The sequence below is a fragment of the Dermacentor andersoni genome, chromosome 5, assembly GCF_023375885.2.
Source record: "Dermacentor andersoni chromosome 5, qqDerAnde1_hic_scaffold, whole genome shotgun sequence".
Lineage (NCBI taxonomy): Eukaryota > Metazoa > Arthropoda > Arachnida > Ixodida > Ixodidae > Dermacentor > Dermacentor andersoni.
Genome location: NC_092818.1, coordinates 195,684,126 through 195,701,289, shown reverse-complemented (window position 1 = coordinate 195,701,289; position 17,164 = coordinate 195,684,126). Strand labels below are relative to the sequence as shown.

General features: G+C 43.1%; 1 protein-coding gene across 2 annotated transcripts in view; it reads left to right on the top strand.

Annotated features, from left to right (window-relative positions):
- The window catches only part of LOC126531808 (uncharacterized), an 84,373-nt gene that overhangs the window by 8,441 nt on the left and 58,768 nt on the right, over positions 1 to 17,164 (top strand). For both annotated transcript variants that reach the window (XM_050179540.3, XM_050179539.2), the window contains exon 2: positions 829 to 895. In XM_050179540.3, coding sequence (XP_050035497.1) covers positions 843 to 895 — 53 coding nt within the window. In that variant the 5' untranslated portion in view covers positions 829 to 842. The remainder of the gene's footprint in view (positions 1 to 828; positions 896 to 17,164) is intronic.

Genomic DNA, 17,164 nt, shown 5'->3' with positions numbered 1-17,164 from the left:
CAACAAATGAATAGGCACAGGTAATTAGACGAGTCAAACCACCACCCATCCTTCGGCACTTATCCCGCCGTCAAGACAGCGTGTAAATCAGCTGTTGCAGGGTTCCATGAAAGGACCCCAACCACTCTTCACCTCACAGACTGAGCTAAGAAAGGGGGGGGCGGGGGCAACGACGGATGAACCAGGAGTCGTCGGATCATTTCTTTCTTCCACAGATTCCAAACCAATTTCTTCGAAGCGGAGTTTCTACGGGTTATAGATAGCATTGGTGTTGTATCTCGCCTTGAGAAGACGACGGAAGTAAAAGCAGAGACTTTTTGAGAATGAGACAGAGAGTCCTGATGTGAACTGAGACGTTAACTTGCTCCTGCATAGAGTGGGCTTGCGCTCTGAAGCCATGTAACTAAGCTAAATAAACCCTTTTTCCTTCATTTTCTACAACTTCACGTCGTAGTTGACAGGCTTGGTGGGTTTCACGCCCAAAACGCCACCCTAGCCGCAATACTATGCTTACGAAAGTCGGAAACAGTACAATAATACATGTTACTTCACAATAACTGTTGTGTTGAGGTTATATTGTCAACCTGTCAATATCTAGCAAGTTTAAGAAGCACAGTGATGGTTCTGTTGAAACAGTCACTTCTATTATTAATTCCATGCCACATTTGTGATAACTGAGCTGTGTGCTGGGCCACATCTTGTTCTCCTAGAACATCGCCTCGAATGCGCTGTATTGAAGAGCTGTCAAAGTATATATATAAGGACAATTAAAGTTAACCGTCAAACGGGAAAAAGAGAGTTTGTTGGCCAAACTATTTTTCTTTGCAGCTGGACAAGACGCAATGGCCAGCAAGGTGATCCTCAAGAATACAACTAAACTCAGCCTCAATGAGCGGTGAGTCCTTACAGGTGTCTTTCACCATGTAGTGCGATATGGACCGTTTACAGTAGTTAGTTGGTGGAATACACACAAAACAGATAGTGCTACTGGCTCTGATGCCATACAACGCCTTTTGAATGCAACCAAATGCCTGAATCATCGTAAAAGGGGAACTATTGACTGTATAAGCTAAAGCTAATATATTTCACATATAAAACGAAGTGTGGCATTGTACACTGAAAAAGTATTCCCTGGAACTTTGTGAGCATGTACCCTGCGGTAGCAAAGAGAAAGTAAAGTATGTGTGATGTACAGACGATGCCATTTAGCAAATAAATGGTAGTTTATCATTGATGAATGAGCATTTTTGAAGATTAGCTACTCATTGTTGAAAAAGGTTATGCTAAAAAGAATTGAATGTCCTTTTGTTCACTCTTGATGTTGCTGCATTGTCACGCTTAACGAAGACATCGCGTCTGATAAGGCACATATTATTAACAGGAGGAGACAATTATCAGGCCTTGTACATACACATAATTGCAGTATACTGCCCATGATAAATGAAGTACGTCTTCTTGGCTGTGCAAGCATATATTCCTGAATAAGTTATGGGAAGTACAAGAATGGAAAAGGGGAATGTTTCACAGCAAATTTTGTTCAAAGCCCATAAAGCATCATGAAATATCCTCAACTGACTGAAGTTTCAATGAAGCAAAAATACAGGAACACTTTTGATGCAAAATTTTATATGCATCTAATAACCTTTTTCTTTATCCAAATGATAAATAATAATTTTTTTATTTAGCATTAGCTGCAGCATCATTCTTTACATTATTGCTAGGGGAGCACAAAGCATCATAGCACAAATCAACAGTTTTGCTGCCAGCCACATCTGCAGGCAATTTATTCCACTGACCTATTGTCCTTGGAAAAAATAAATATTTATAGAGATTTGTCTGGCAAGATCCCAGACCTTAAATTCGGGGTCCATATGTGAAGACAGGTAGTGTGCCAGCTGGAGATAATTGGAAGCATTGATTCCAGTTTCTTTGTTGTAAATTGAATAAAACAGCTTAAACCGAAGATTTTGCCTTCTTTCACTCAGTGAGCATCATTTAAAGGGTCCCTGAAACGGTTCAGACAAATTTTGTAGGTGTGTAGGTTACAGCTACACTAAATCGCATCATAATTTGTGCGAAGCACCTCATATTGAGAGAGCTACGGACGATTACAAGTTACCCTCGTCCATAGCCATGCTTTTTCTCTTGAACGCGTTCGCTGAGGGATCGGGGCTAAACTCAGCTTTCACTGGCTCTGTGTCATGATGGGACATTGTGCCATCTACTTCCGGTTGTCTTGGAGCGAGCGCATGAAGCCTCTGCAACCTCTCTGCCTGCTGCCTGGCAGTCGATCCCAAGCGAGAGCTATCGAAGCAGCTTGCGTTGTGAGCATTCTGTTGCAGTGCCGAGCATATTTGGTATTCCAAACACGGCGTAACAGGCGAGATAGGCATTTTGACGGATGGATGGAGGTGTGAACTAAAGCCCCTCCGTACTACTATTGTTGTGATGAAGGAGCTTTAAGGGTCCAGTCACCTGGTGCGGCAGAGCTTATCCAGCCAAACAAAGAGCTTATATTACTGAAACCAAGTGTAAAACTTTTTGAACATTTAGAAAAACAATGTGTTCACGATTACGGTCCTTCCAAAAATTTACACCAGCAGCAAAGTAGAATGCACTTCATCACTGCTATACTAGTTCTGTTCTTGGTTGAGCTCTGTGCTTTCAGGTGGCTGCACCGTGCAGGCCTTCCACGTTTGCGCCTCCGCTCATCCTGTAAAACGCCCAGGCCCAGTCCGTTTGCGTTTACCCAAATACCGGACTTGTGAAACACTATTGTGGTAGTAATCCTTCGGTGTGAAGTGACGGCCGCGAACATGTAGATGCTGGTGCCGATTGGTAACTAACAACCAGCACTGCAGCCACTCTGCTTCCGTGTTTACCTTGCAGAGGGACACAGTGTCGCAGCTTGACATGTCCCTGATCACTACGTTTGCAGCCCACAACCAAAGGGCGAATCATAGTGCTCATATCAGCACAGAACCTGCTGTAATACAAGTAGACAACACCTACTGTGTGCCGGAAGTGCTTAAGTGTAGTGACAAATTGTTTTTGCACATTCTCTTTTGGTTACTTTCTTTTATATAGAAACAAATTAACTAACATTCCGACTATTATTAACTATGTTTGTTCACCATAAAGTTGGAAAAATTATTGATGACACACCCTGGGCAGCCAATCGGATAGCTCGCCCTACTGGTGTCATATGGTCATCTCATGTCACCTGGTCATGGGTGGTTGAAAACTCAGGCGAGTGGCGTGCTGCGATCGCTAACAATGTACCTTTTAAAACCTTATAATAAACTACGCTCTTTACACAGAGTGCTTAGATGCGTCAATTATTGATCAGAAGGACCTACCCTAACAAGTCAGTACATTTGTACAATATCGTCAAAATTGTTTCACGGCCCGTTTAAGGTCTTGCTTCATCTCTCGGGCAATTGCAAATGAGTCATATGTTCCCAGAACAAATCTTCCTGCAAAAGACTGAGTACACTCAAGGGCATCAACATGTACCATATGAAACGGGTCCCACACAGGGCAGGCATATTTGAGTATCGGCCTACGCTAAATATGCTAAATACGCAGCCTCCCTTAAGGGGTCCTGAACCAACCCTCAGGCTTGGTGAAAAAACAGTTCGTGGATAGCATACGCTGCTGTGAACATCCCAGCCAAATATTGCAGTTGTGCGCGGTACATAGAGCTCGCAAGTGGATCGCAAAGTCACCTCTTTCTTGCACACTCTGTTTTCAACAGAAGCCTGCTCCTTACTCTTTTCTGGATGTTTTATTTCGTATTATAGCCAGTTCCCATATGCAGCTGCTATTGGCCAATAGTTGCCGACAGTCAAGAAGGGTGTTTGGATTAGTGTTCTTCTTACTATTACTGTGTATATTTATTAATGTAGCTTAATAAACAGGCAGAAGTAAGCAAAAATCTGCTTTTGAATTTCGACAAGAATTGTGTACTTCCGGAAGAAGCTGACTATTGCCTGCTTGGCCACAGCTGCCCGCGTAGGAAGTGCTTATCGGTGTCGTAGCCATTGGGTTCTGCTAACTTCGACTAGTTTTCAACACGCAACTAGTCTTGAATCATGTTAATCCTTTGTGGGTTGATTTTTTCTGCCATATGCGACCGCCCAGAGTCTATTTTTTATTGCAGATTCCAATTCTTCTTCAGGACTTATTTTGAAAAAAAATTTACCGTAATTTTTCTAGGGTGATAGTAAAGTGAAAAAAAAAAAATCTTTATTTTGTATATATGTGCTCTTCATTCATGAGTAACAACAATAGAAAGAAAATAAACTTACAAGAATTAAAAATTTGATGCATTGTTATACACATAGTTCAAGTCTTTGAAAATGCACCCACTAGAATATTTCACAACTCTCACCTGTTCCTGCTCTTACACTAATATATACATCCATAGCCTAATAGAACTGCGTAGGTGGCCGCACTCAAGAAAACTGTGTGGTTGTGTGCCCGTCAAAAAAGCAAAACATGTGACAAATTTCCGCTAATCTTCATTTTATCGCCAACCAGAGGCAATCAGTTTTCGCGAGTGTCTAAAAAAATGAAAAAGCAACAGAAACGCATGCACGGTGGCATCCTTCCTATGCGTACCCCTGTGAGCATTAAACGAGCAAGAGACAGCCGGTCACCCTTTGAGCAATTAGTTACAAGGTAGCCATCAGTTTTGCAAGCGCAAGAAGCCAAAACCGCCCGCGGAACGCCCGCCTGTGCGCGCGCGAATGCGCGAACGGTAGTATATAGACGCGCAGGAGCAAACTAGCTCTAAAACAAACCATGCAACAAAAACCGAGAGAGGGAGGCACGCGAAAAAAATTCCCTGTATTCCCACATAGTGGCAGCATATGACAGAAAAGAAAAAGTTGGGAAATTAGCATGCTTTTTAAATGTACAGATGGCGCCATAAATATACGGCATAGACCATTTTTGGACTTGTTCGCGGCGCCGTATATTTACGCCATTGACGCTTAAAGGGTCAAACTTAAGGTCAGATCACATGCACGGTCACCAGTGCATGCTCACTCTGGCCGCTCATGGTTAGACGCCTTAGCTGACTTCGCTTCATATTGAGCTATTGATAGCACTTCAAAATGTGCAAATTGGCTGTGACTACTATCCGTCAGTCAAGCTGGTGCAGGACAAAGCCAGTCCGCACCACGTAGCACGGCCAGACTGGTGCATATGAGTGTGAGCGTGCACTCGAGCTCTGTCATGCACAAAGCAAACTGCACGTACGCACTGCAGTTGCATGTAGCTGTGGTCTGCTACATGCAACAGATTATGCAGCTGCTGCTGAGAGCCGTGGCACATCCCCTGGCTGAGCGCACTGTGGCTCGCTGAGGACAGCCACATTTGGTGATAGTAGCTTCTAGGTGAACTCCCAAAATAAAATTTGAACTGCGTGCCACGGTGACATTCAGTATGCAAAGCATTGTGGGTATGTCCTGCTTTGCCATAGCCATCACAGTGCAAGGCATTGAAGAAGGAGTGGGAGCACCGTGAAGGTGACCTTTGATTGCCGATAACTTCACTTCTAATAAATGTATTGAAGTACTTATTGCGGCAAAGTATTTCAGAAATAGTCTATTTTAAATTCAAATACATTTTTCGGCTTCAATATAAAGTGGTTCAAAGACCCTTTTACCCTCTATAGTCGGATACAACTTTAGAAAAAAGGGGAGGCCCCGCCCAGATGACTGAAGCGCGACGTCCAATTGCCTCCGCGACTACAATAATCCCGCTCAAAAAATCGTCCTTCTGAAACGCACAATTCTCGGTATAAATAAAGACTTGTATTTTGATGACTGGTTTAGTAGAGCTCTCATGTGCTACAGCACATGCCGGATCGTGACGGAAAAATAACCCCTTGCCTTCCACAACGCTGCCCGCCATCTGCTCTTTAGCTTCATTGCAAGTGACCAAAGTAGAAAGAGCAGCTCTGCATGGCTTTTGCGCTTTTTTACACGTACACGGCACATTTACTACTCCTGTTCCGAGCTTCAAAGGAATCATTTGCAATTGAACAAGTACTTAAAACAATGCATTTATCGTAACCATTATAAACTCAAGATGCTCGGTGTCAGCGAAAGCACAATGTACAAGGTGAGGAGGCAGGTCAAAGCTTCGCATATTTCGGGTGGCAAACTGTCGACGCCCTCAAGAAAGCGTCCACGAAATGCGGAGAAAAGAAGACTCAGCACGAAGTATGACACCTGCGCATGATTTCTTTTGCCGCAACGAGATACCGACGGTCGAGAAGATCACTAACGAGTTCTCGAAGCGTATATGGTGTTATGTTTGAGCCCTGGGATTTGCCTGACGGAAGGCCAGTGCTATGGTGTGTCGACCGTGGCAGCAGCATTCATCCCCGCATGGTGCGTGCTTCGGGCACACGACTACGTGCACGGCTCGGGTTTCCTCGCGGCTGCACGGCGTCCATGACGGAAGAGGCCACCGGATCATGATCTGCTATTCGGCCCCTACCCGTGCCATCAGCAATGCAACCCCCACTCCTTTGTCCGGCGGTGCCCGCACCAGGAACGACTGCCGCTGTGTTTGGGACGGTTTCTAAAGGGGGGCTGTGTTTTGACCCCATGCCTTGCAGTTGGTTCCCTTTGTCCTATGTGGGCCATAAAACTTCCCCGGCGCACCATTCTGACCGACCGCCAGATCGGCCCGATGCCGCAGCGCGGTTCAAGGAAGCGCAGGCCACCGAGAGCGGCGTTAGGACCACGGAGGCTGCCCGGACCCTCTCTCTCTCGACCTTGTTTCGTCCTTAGGGACTGTCTGGGGAATCTGGGGACTGAGGGGTGTTATTTAAGCAGCTTGCAGCTGCTCTGTTGGTCTCTCTCCAGATAACGACAACATGTAAACATTGTATAAAGAATTCTTCGCCGAGAATGCTCTCCTCGTCTCTGACTCTGCGTGAGCTGGGGTCCAGACCTCCTGCTGGCCACACATACCTCGGCACATGCAACAATGGATCTCCCATCACTGAAGCGGTGTACTGTGCGTCAAGCACAACAGCCAAGCAGCACGGCAGCCAAGCATTCTCCCATGACCTCTCAAATAAATAAGCAGTTCATTTGGTGACATATTCCTTTTAATGGAAGCCCAAGTCTGAAAAAGCAACGTCCTGCACAGATCGTGCTCAATATAAGTGTTGGCATGGAAACGTGCTGAAACGTTGGAAAATCTGAATTCAAATACAGTTAACCCTGAATAACTATGTGGGGCCCAAAATGCTCATTCGGGCAGCCACTGCTCAGCTTCACACGAAAAAGCAGAAGTCAACATGAAATTAACAGCTACCCTTAGCAGCCTGCACGCCAAAGCACATTGTGCTTTGCGTGCAGTTGTGCTGCCCCTACTGTTTTTTCCAGCCCGTTGATATGAGTAATGCCAATGTCAGAAGGCTTAAAATACTCTATTGGGCAGCCACCTACGAGCATGACGGGCCCTGTGATGAAATAACAGTCATCGGGGCACGCTTGAAAGGCACCTTTAGCCTCTGCACGTCAAAGCGCAGCCATGTCGTAGCCATTGTAGGTGAAACAGCAGTAGTCAACACGAAATTGATTGCCACATTTAGCAGTTTGCATGCAAATACACATTCATGTGGTCGCATTCTTTATTTTGGTTAGCTGGCCCAGGCAAGTAATGTGAATAGGAGAACAATTATCAAACATCATTAGCTTAGTGAGGCCTGAAATATTTGTTTGGGTAACTATTAATAGCAGTAGTCGAGGGCACGCTTGAAAGGCACCATTAGCAGTCTGCACGTCAAAGCGCAGTCAAGCCGTCGCCACTGTTGGTGAAATAACAGCAATCAATGCGAAAATGATAGCCACTGTTGGCAGCTTGCATGCAAACACACATTCATGTCATGGCATTGTTTATTTTGGTTACCTGGCCCAGGCAAGTACTGCGATTAAGAGAACAATTATCAAACATCATTAGCTTAGTTAGGACCAAAGTACTCATTCAGGTAGCTATTAATAGCAGTAGTCGAGGGCACGCTTGAAAGGCACCATTAGCAGTCTGCACGTCAAATCACAGTCATGCCGCAGCCATTGTTTTATATGTTTATCTGACCAGGCAAGTAACACCAATGTAAGCACAACTATTCACCCTGAATATCTCTGCTAGCATTGCTTGTACTAAAAAATGCTGATTGAATGTGTTTTATTGAGGCACTTGTTTAATTCATGAGCCATCGGCATAGTGATCGACGGCCAGGTTCAGACAATGACATTCGTAAAGTAAATAAATGGTGAAAGTTGCAAAAGCTCTCAGTGCACTGCTTTGCTGGGCTCCATTCACTGAAAAATGTCTTTGCAACGACGAAAGCATCAGACAGGAAATGACACCCCCTGCACAGTGTTATTCGTGTTGAAAATTTTTACCATCATATGTGATGGACAGTGAAACCGTCTGTTTACTGAGACTGAATGCATGAAAAATGCAACAGCATAGCAAGGTGTTGTTTCGCAATATGCAGCCTTTCATGTGCACTTCTGGCAAGCTGCTACATGCACTGATGCATAAACATGAACAGACGTAAGAGGAAAAGTTACTGTGCAACCCACATGACGCCTTTAAGAAAATGTATCTCTAAACCTTTGTTTTCATAGGCGATCAAAATTTGTTTTGAGCAAGTTGGTTAATCACATTACAGCAACAACACAAGAAGCAAGGACAGAAAACACAGCGAGTAGGCAGATTGAGAAGACGAGGTAGACCAGTGAGAAAGGTTTTGATGAGATGGAAGAGGCCAGCCCTGCAGTGTACAGGAGTTAGTGCTTTGAATGAGATTGGTTAATGAAAATGTGTGAAGACTTTGCTGAAAGAAAACTAGCAAAAACAAATGCTAATACAAAATAAAAGGACAGAAATAAGATAAGCGCAAACACGCATGGAAGCAGGCACACAAACGCGAAAACTAAGAAAAACTCAAATATAAAGAAATGTTGGAAATAAAAAAAATTGACAAACGCAAGAAAACGTACACACATTTAAAAACAGACGTGGGTAGAGGTATTATAGGAGCGGGTTCACAAGCTGCTGTGCCTACCTACTCGTATGTTTTCTTTTTTTAACCGTTCTCTTAACACTGTCTTGGGAATTTTTAATTGCAACATATCACGAGAATTGAAAAGCAGCGCGAAGCTATGTTGTGGGAAACCATATCGAGCGCTGCCAACACAACTTATGCGTGACTGTGCCACAGCACGCATTCTACAGCGTGCGCGCGCGGTGAGCACTGGTGGAAAGCAATCAATCGACGGTGCTACACAACGCTCGAACACCGCCGTTACTCGGCTATCTCACTGCTGACAACGATCGTTCACGCTAAGTTGACGGCGACAAATCTTTGTGTCGGAGGCTTCTTTTGCAAATATTTTCTGTTGAGACGCTCGTAGGTCTGTTTCATGCGCGCACGCTTATCTCATTTCTCCTGAGAATGGTTTTGCTCCATCACTTCACCCCGTCCGACGAGAAACGCCGCGACACAGTACACGAACACACCTGCCGCTGACAGTGGGCACCAGACTTTGGCAAACTTTTCTCGTTGTAACTTCACTCGGGAGCGAAATAAAAAAGACATGAAACAGGCAGGATGTGTGTTTGCAGCGGTCGCCGTGGGATCCTGTTTTCAGGCAAAGCGTAGCGCAGCATTAGCGATGCTCGCTGCAATGTTTCTTCGCCAGATCACAGCTTAGAATAAACGCATGTGGCACAAATGCCGCATCGTAAGCTCGCAGTAATATTTTCGACATGATAGACAATCACAAACAGTTTGGGAATTCACTGTGAGGAGGCGTTGATGCGCACAGCTGACATGACTTGGCCCAGTTCGAAGCCTGGGCGGCCATCTTCTCCGACGGCGGGGTCACCGGCCGTCCGGCGCATGACGTCGGTCCATAGTGCGTGCCCATTGGTGGATGGTCGTGTGCATCCGCCTCGGAGGAGCAAACGCCCCCTTTTTTCTAAAGTTGTATCCGACTATAGTTACGTGTTCGAGATTGCACTGCAAGAAGCCAAGTACATTTCCCGGCCTATTAACGTCACTGTTTACCTGTGCGTCTCATGTCCCATCCTTGGGAAATATAACCCGGAACACTTGTATGGTCTTTTCTAATAAGCTGATTATTTTAAGTGTAGTGAATTGTTTTTCTTTTTTTTACCCTTTTAGTGAAACTTGCATAAATGCACTTGTTAGTGTTTAGTACCATGTTCTTATTCTTGCACCATACTTCCGCATGACGAAGGTTGTCCTAAATCTGTGTGGAACCCACTTGATCTTATACATCAGCATACAAAACACAGTCAACAAACAGTCTGATGTTACATTCAATTACATCTGCAAAGTAATTTGCAAAAAAATTTTGTAACTAAGTGGGCACACTTTCATGTATGTACAGATTTCACTGTTTTCATTGCCTATGCATATCTGGGTATTATCAGTTCCCTGCATAATCAGAACTGATTGTGAGCAAACAGAGAGACGTTTTCAATGGCACTGAAAAGAACATTTTCAACAGACTGCTCGTACATAGCCATTGCCACTTCGGATTACACAGCACTGAGGTGGTAAGAGCTGTCTGCTGTTACGAGAAGATAGAACGAGAAAGTATGTACAGTTAGGTGTTGCTTCATCAGAGAATGCACACCCGCCAACTTGGAATATTCACTCACTTCCATCAGGCTAGAATAAGGCCCTGTATTACTAAAAAGCATTCTAAAAAAGCCTCTAAAAGCATTCACATTCTGTTTGCACTTTCAGTCAAAATCATTGCGTCACTGGTGAATAATTCGTTCAGAAAGTGAGAACAGTGCTTTTCTGCATTTACTCAACCTGTAGTCTGCTTTTAGAAAGGGAAGGCTAGAAGGTGCTCTGTGGAACTGCTGCTTCACTAGACTGCCATTAAGACTATCTCAATTATGCCAAATTTTCAGATGTGAGGAACAGTGTGTGTGAACATTTGGTTGGTTTCCCATAAAAAAGAACCTGCTTAAAATTATGTCACTGTGGACATAAACAACTATGCCAGCATCAACAATGACCTCGAAACCTGCATGTCTGGCATAATAGAAACACCACAGTTCCTCACCATAATGATGGTGAGGAAGGACACTGTTCACATGTGATGCAGCTGATGATACTACGGATACGTATTTGTGGTTCAACAACATGAAGTCATTAAAACATTTTGAGTAAACAAGGTAAGATGTCAGCATCTGTAACAGGACAGTTTTATGGAAGGCTGGAACGCAACAGTTGCTCAATTAAGAGCTAAGTAAGAGTATTATAAGTAGTGTGCAAATACGATAAAGATGTCTCTTTTTACATCTGCCTTTTGATCTTAATACTGTTTCATTTATTGTTTTGTAACAAATATTTTAGTACAGCAGGAATAGTAGATGTTTAGTTTTTGTGGATCAATTCTGTTTAGATGATCTTCCGATGAGACAAACCAATCTTTGTGCTCCTTCTGAGGTCGTCTAATGGGAGTTTACTGTAGAGGTTAAAGTCACTTTACAACAACCTTGCTTATGAGCTGATGCATTGTTGTACACTAGTGTCAACAGCATGTTGAACATCCCTCACAGTAAGAAACTAAAAAATTGATGATCTCTGAGAATGCAGCTTAAGAAAAAGTATCGCTTTCTGCTAGCAGAGCATTCAAAGATTCTGGGAACATTGAGTGTGAACCACATAAAGAAAGGGTGTCTTAAGTGCATTTACTGTGAAAAAGCAATTGTTTTCTCACAATCGCTTCAGTTACTTAGTGGCAGCAGTGTTTTGCTGCTGTGCACAAATTCACAGCTTGTGGTGACAACATTTTGATGAGCACAGAATGCAAAAACTCGGATGCCTTTAGGTGTACTAAATAATTTTGCTAATACACTCCAGGTGGTAAAAATTACTCGGCAGACCTACATTACAGCATCTCTCATTGGCCATGTGTTACTTCGGTACAGTAAACCTCATAATTTATGACCAGTTGTTTACTCAGTGACACTGCTCAGTTGGAAGCAAAGCTGTCTGCATATTTCAATATATGCCTTGAAGATAATTGTGGGAGTCATATTATTTTTGAGCATGCATGCTCAAGATTGCCATATTCGTTCCACCTATGTACAAGATCTGCTGTCTTGTAAATGCATAAACAATATTCTTGACAAATTGTACCATTGTACTTGAAAGAAGCATGCCGCAGTCCCTGAACAGCAACTTGTTTGCATGAATATATTGCAATAAGTTGTAATTAGTGGTAAATGTTGTTTGCTAGAATGCTGAGTGCACAGTAAAGCCACAGCAAGTGTTTTGTTTATTCTGTACTGAAGCATTTTCTTTCTTGGTGCTTGAAAGGCACCAAAACTGAAAAAGAAATATCTGACATTTCATTTGTTCTAGAGAAAGCTAAAAAAGAAGTACATATCTTATTAAAATTTAGCTTTGTAATGTAGGCTCTGATATTACCTGTAGTAAGCAATGAAAATGTAAAACCAGGCATATTATCTTTGAATAGGGTCCTTCATTTTCGGGGAAAACCCGATAATGCTTGATTTTTGTGCCAAAATCTATAAAAATGGCTTGCAACCCTGTTTCTCCCCAAAGTTTACTCATTTGTAAAGGATAACAAATGCAAGTGTTACAAAACTAATGAATGCTGCCCACCTTTTGTGAGCAAGTGTCCAAGATATATTATTATTTACAACATTATTAACACTATGTGGATATCACATATGCCCCATTTTTGTTTAACGCTCAAGCGAAAACCACCATATACAAAAATATAATCGGTTATTAAGAGCCTGTGGTGTAGTTCTATGTGCTACCTTCCTTCCTGTGAATAACGAGGTATATAGATTTATTATGGAAGTCATTCTTGTAGCATCAAAACTGCTTGTGTATGGCTGTAACGGTCTTTTGCTAATTGTTTAGTTTTCTCTCTATTCTTTTGCAACGGCAATATAACTCTGACCGTGTCGGCGTTCGAGGAGATATGGAAAGCTGTTTAGCAATTAGTTAGCTTTGTCCTTCCAGTTCACCGAAGTCGCGACAGATGGCTCAGCCCTCGACATTACGCATGACTTCTTGTGCAATCAGTTATTGTACAGTTGTCCACCGGAGCAAAGGGTTCAGACCATGTCTGAGGTGACGGACGCATTTTTTGTAGCTAATCAAGAGGCATAACATTGCTGCCTCATTAGCGACTGTGTCTGAAAAGACCTCTCCGATGCCAGGGGCAGCTAGACGTGACAGTAAGATGGTGAATGTACCCCGTGCATAAGTGACTCGTGGTTTTTGGGTAAGCAGGCCGAACTGTTCCGCCATTCTTTTCACCCCTACTCATTTTAAGTGCTGTTTAAGCTTGTTGAAAATGTCTCGTGCATTCAGCCGTGTTCACAGTCGCTTGCGTACATGAGATTCCAGAACCTTGATGTTAGAACCATTTAGAAATAGTGCTATATTGTGGTACCTATCTATCGCGACTATCGCAAATAATTCAAGGGCATTTTTAGGCATGTAGAATCCTCTGGGCTGGTCTTCTGCGCCATAAGGGGGCCTCACCGTCTAGAGGGTTATCTAACTGAGCTATCTTGGTTGCTCGGTTGCTATAGGTAATCATAAGCTAAAATCCTTCCCTTTTTTTTTTAGTGTCTCATTCGAAGTGTTCCATTTGTAGCTATTTGACTGAGGTGGTGGCGTGGATTAGAGGTAGAACACATTGAGCTACCACCTTCTCCAGTTCATTACATCTTCAGGCTTGGAGGGGGTGCCTAACACCGGCAAAAGAGAAAAAAAATGCAGAGAGAATGTGGGGCTATACCATGACAGGTGCAGCCAATTAGGAAGGCCCACTAAGTTTCAACCAGACACTCCCGCACCAGAACAGGAATTGGCCTCCCTGGTGAAGTATTCGGCCACTACCTCCCTCATGACTCCTTGAACCAACCCATGCAACCCATGCAACGCAGCATAGGGTGCTAAGAATCTTGGGAGCCAGACAAGCCGCCACTAGAAACTGAATCTAGCAACATTCAACACAGGAACTGGTCAAGCTAGCTTAGCAGAACTATTTGAGGAAATATCAGGCATTGCATGGGATATTACCAGCCTTAGTGAGCTTAGGAGAACTGGTGAGGTGTATAAAATGCTGACTAACGGCCACGTCCTCTACTACAGAGGACTTCAAGATAAGAAACAATACAGGGTAGGATTCCTAATGCTTAAGGACATAGCAGGCAACATGGACGAATTCTAATGAGAGGGAAGCAGTAGTCATAAGAAAGCTAAATAGAAGGTATGGAATAAAGGTAGCACAAGCCTACGCTCCAACCTTCAGTCACGATGATGAAGAAATAGAACAGTTTTATGAAGATGTTGAATCAGTGATGAGAAAAGTGGAAACTCAGTATGTTGTAGTCATTGCGACTTCAATGTGAAAATGGGGAAACAGCAGGCTGGTGAACAAGCAATTGGCTACTACGGCATCGATTCTAGGAACACTAGAGGAGATCCTGCTCAGTACATCCAACCTCTGATGTCACGACTGACTCGAAATCGCCATGCTGAATCGATAACACCATTTAGAACACGTACTAACACATTCAAGTTTTCATTTTTTCCACGAACGATTACAGAGTGGAACGCTTTGCCGCTATGTATGCTTCAGAACAGTGACTCATTCGACGCATTGACATCATAATGTGAAGCGCTTTTCCTGTTTTTTCTTGCAAAGGACTGTTTTTCCTGAAGTTTCAATGTTCATAATTGTTTTCATGGCCATAAGGTGCTCATTTATGTGTCATCTTTATGTATATAATATTTTTTTTTCTCTTTCTTCATGATTTATGATAATTTCTGTTTGACGTTTTACCAGTGCTTGGGTAAACCTTCTTGATACCCCTCCTGCATGGGCCCTAGCTTGGGCCTGCAGTATTTTGTAAATAAATAAATGTTGTTAGAATTTGCAGAAAGGAATAAGCTCTGAATAATGAATACCTTCTTCAAGAAGCGTAGCAACAGGAAGTGGACCTGGAAAAGCCCTAATGGAAAAACAAGAAATGAAATAGATTTCATACTCTCTGCCGATCCCAGCATAGTGCAGGATGTTGAAGTGTTAAGTAGGGTAAAATGCAGTGATCATAGGTTAGTGAGGGCTTGGATTTCCCTCAATATGAAGAGAAGAAGAGTAAAATTAGTGAAGAAGAAACAGGTCAACCTAGACGTAGTGAGGGTAAAAACAAACCAATTCAGGATGGTGTTTGCAAACAAATATGCAGCTTTAGAACAGAGAGATGCAGATGACATAGAGGTGATGAATGAAACCATAACTAGGCTGGCTTCAGAAGCAGCAATTGAAGTGGGAGGTAAGGCACGGAGGCAACCAGTAGGTAAACTCTCCCAAATAACAAAGGACCTAATAAGGGAACGACAAAGCATGAAAGAGATCAAACTCAAGAGATCAAATAGAGTTTGCGGAACTGTCAAAACTGAACAACAAGGAGAAAGTATGGGATATTTGAAATTATAACATGAGGAAGACTGAGGAAGCAGCAGAAATGGACGCAGCATGAGACCAGTGCGAAGAGAACCTGGCATAGGACAAGCCAAGATGTATGCACTGAAAGATAAGCAGGTTAATATGATCAGCAATTTCAAAGATGTATAGTAAATGCAGCGGAAGACTTCTATACTGACCTGTACTGTGCCCAGAGCAGCCACGCTACCACCATTCGAAGTAGTAATGAACAGGATACAGAGGCTCCTTCTATAACTAGCAATGAAGTTAGAAAGACCTTGCAAAACATGACCCGGGGAAAAGCGACAGGAGAAGATGGAACAACATTCGACTTAAAGATGGAGGAGATATCATGCTTGAAAAACTTGTGGCCCTTTATATGAAATGTCTCACGACGTCACTGGTTCCAGAGAACTGGAAGAATGCCAAGATTATACTAATCCTCTCAGTAATACTTTCAGTATTGTATAAAGTATTCGCCAAGATAATTTCCAATAGAATAACGCCAACACTTCAGTCAACCAAGAGAACAGGCTGGCTTCAGGAAGGGATACTCTACAATCGATCACATCCATGTCATAAATCAAGGTAATTGAGAAATCAGCAGAGTACAATCAACCTCTCTATATGGCTGTCATAGATTATGAAAAAGCATTTGACTCAGTGGAGATACAAGCAGTCATAGAGGCATTACGTAATCAAGGAGTACAGGAGGCATACCTACATATCTCGGGAAATATCTACAAAGATTGCACAGCCACCTTAATTCTGCACACGAAAAGTAGGAAGATACCTTTAAAGAAAGGGTCAGACAGGGAGACACAATCTCTTCAATGCTATTCACTGCATGTTTGGAAGAAGTATTCAAGCTATTAAACTGGGAAGACTTAAAAGTAAGGGTCGACGGCGAATATCTCGGCAACCTTCGGTTTTGAGATGACATTGTTCTATTCAACAACAATGCAGGCGAGTTACAACAAATGATTGAGGACCTTAACAGAGAGAGTGTAAGAGTGCGGTGGAAGATTAATATACTGAAGAACAAGGATAATGTTCAATAGCCTCACAAGGGCACAAGAGTTCAAGATCTTAAGTCAGCCTCTTGAGTACATGAAGGAGTATGTTTGCCTGGGTCAACTAATCGCAGGGGACCTTGATCATGAGAAGGAAGTTTGCAGAAGAATAAAAATGGGTTGGAGTGCATATGGCATGCATTGCCAGATCCTGACTGGGAGCTTACCACTATCATAGATCAGGAAGGTGCACAATCAATGCATTTCACCGGTGCTAACGCACAGAGCAGAAACTTGGAGGTCTACAAAAAAGCTAGAGAATAAGTTGAGGACCTCGGAAAGAGCAACGGAATGAAAAGTGTTAGGTATAACGCTAAGAGACAGGAAGAGAGAGGTGTGGATCAGAAAGCAAATGGGGATAGCTGATATTCTAATTTAGATAAAAGGGCCCCTCACCAGGCCCCATAGCAAATTTTGGTTATGTACTGGAAGTTGTTACGTGTCCTCTAGGGAGCATTCTGTCTCAAAAATTTTTCAAATCGGCTCATTAATTGCCGAGATAGAAATATTTCAGTGTCACGAACC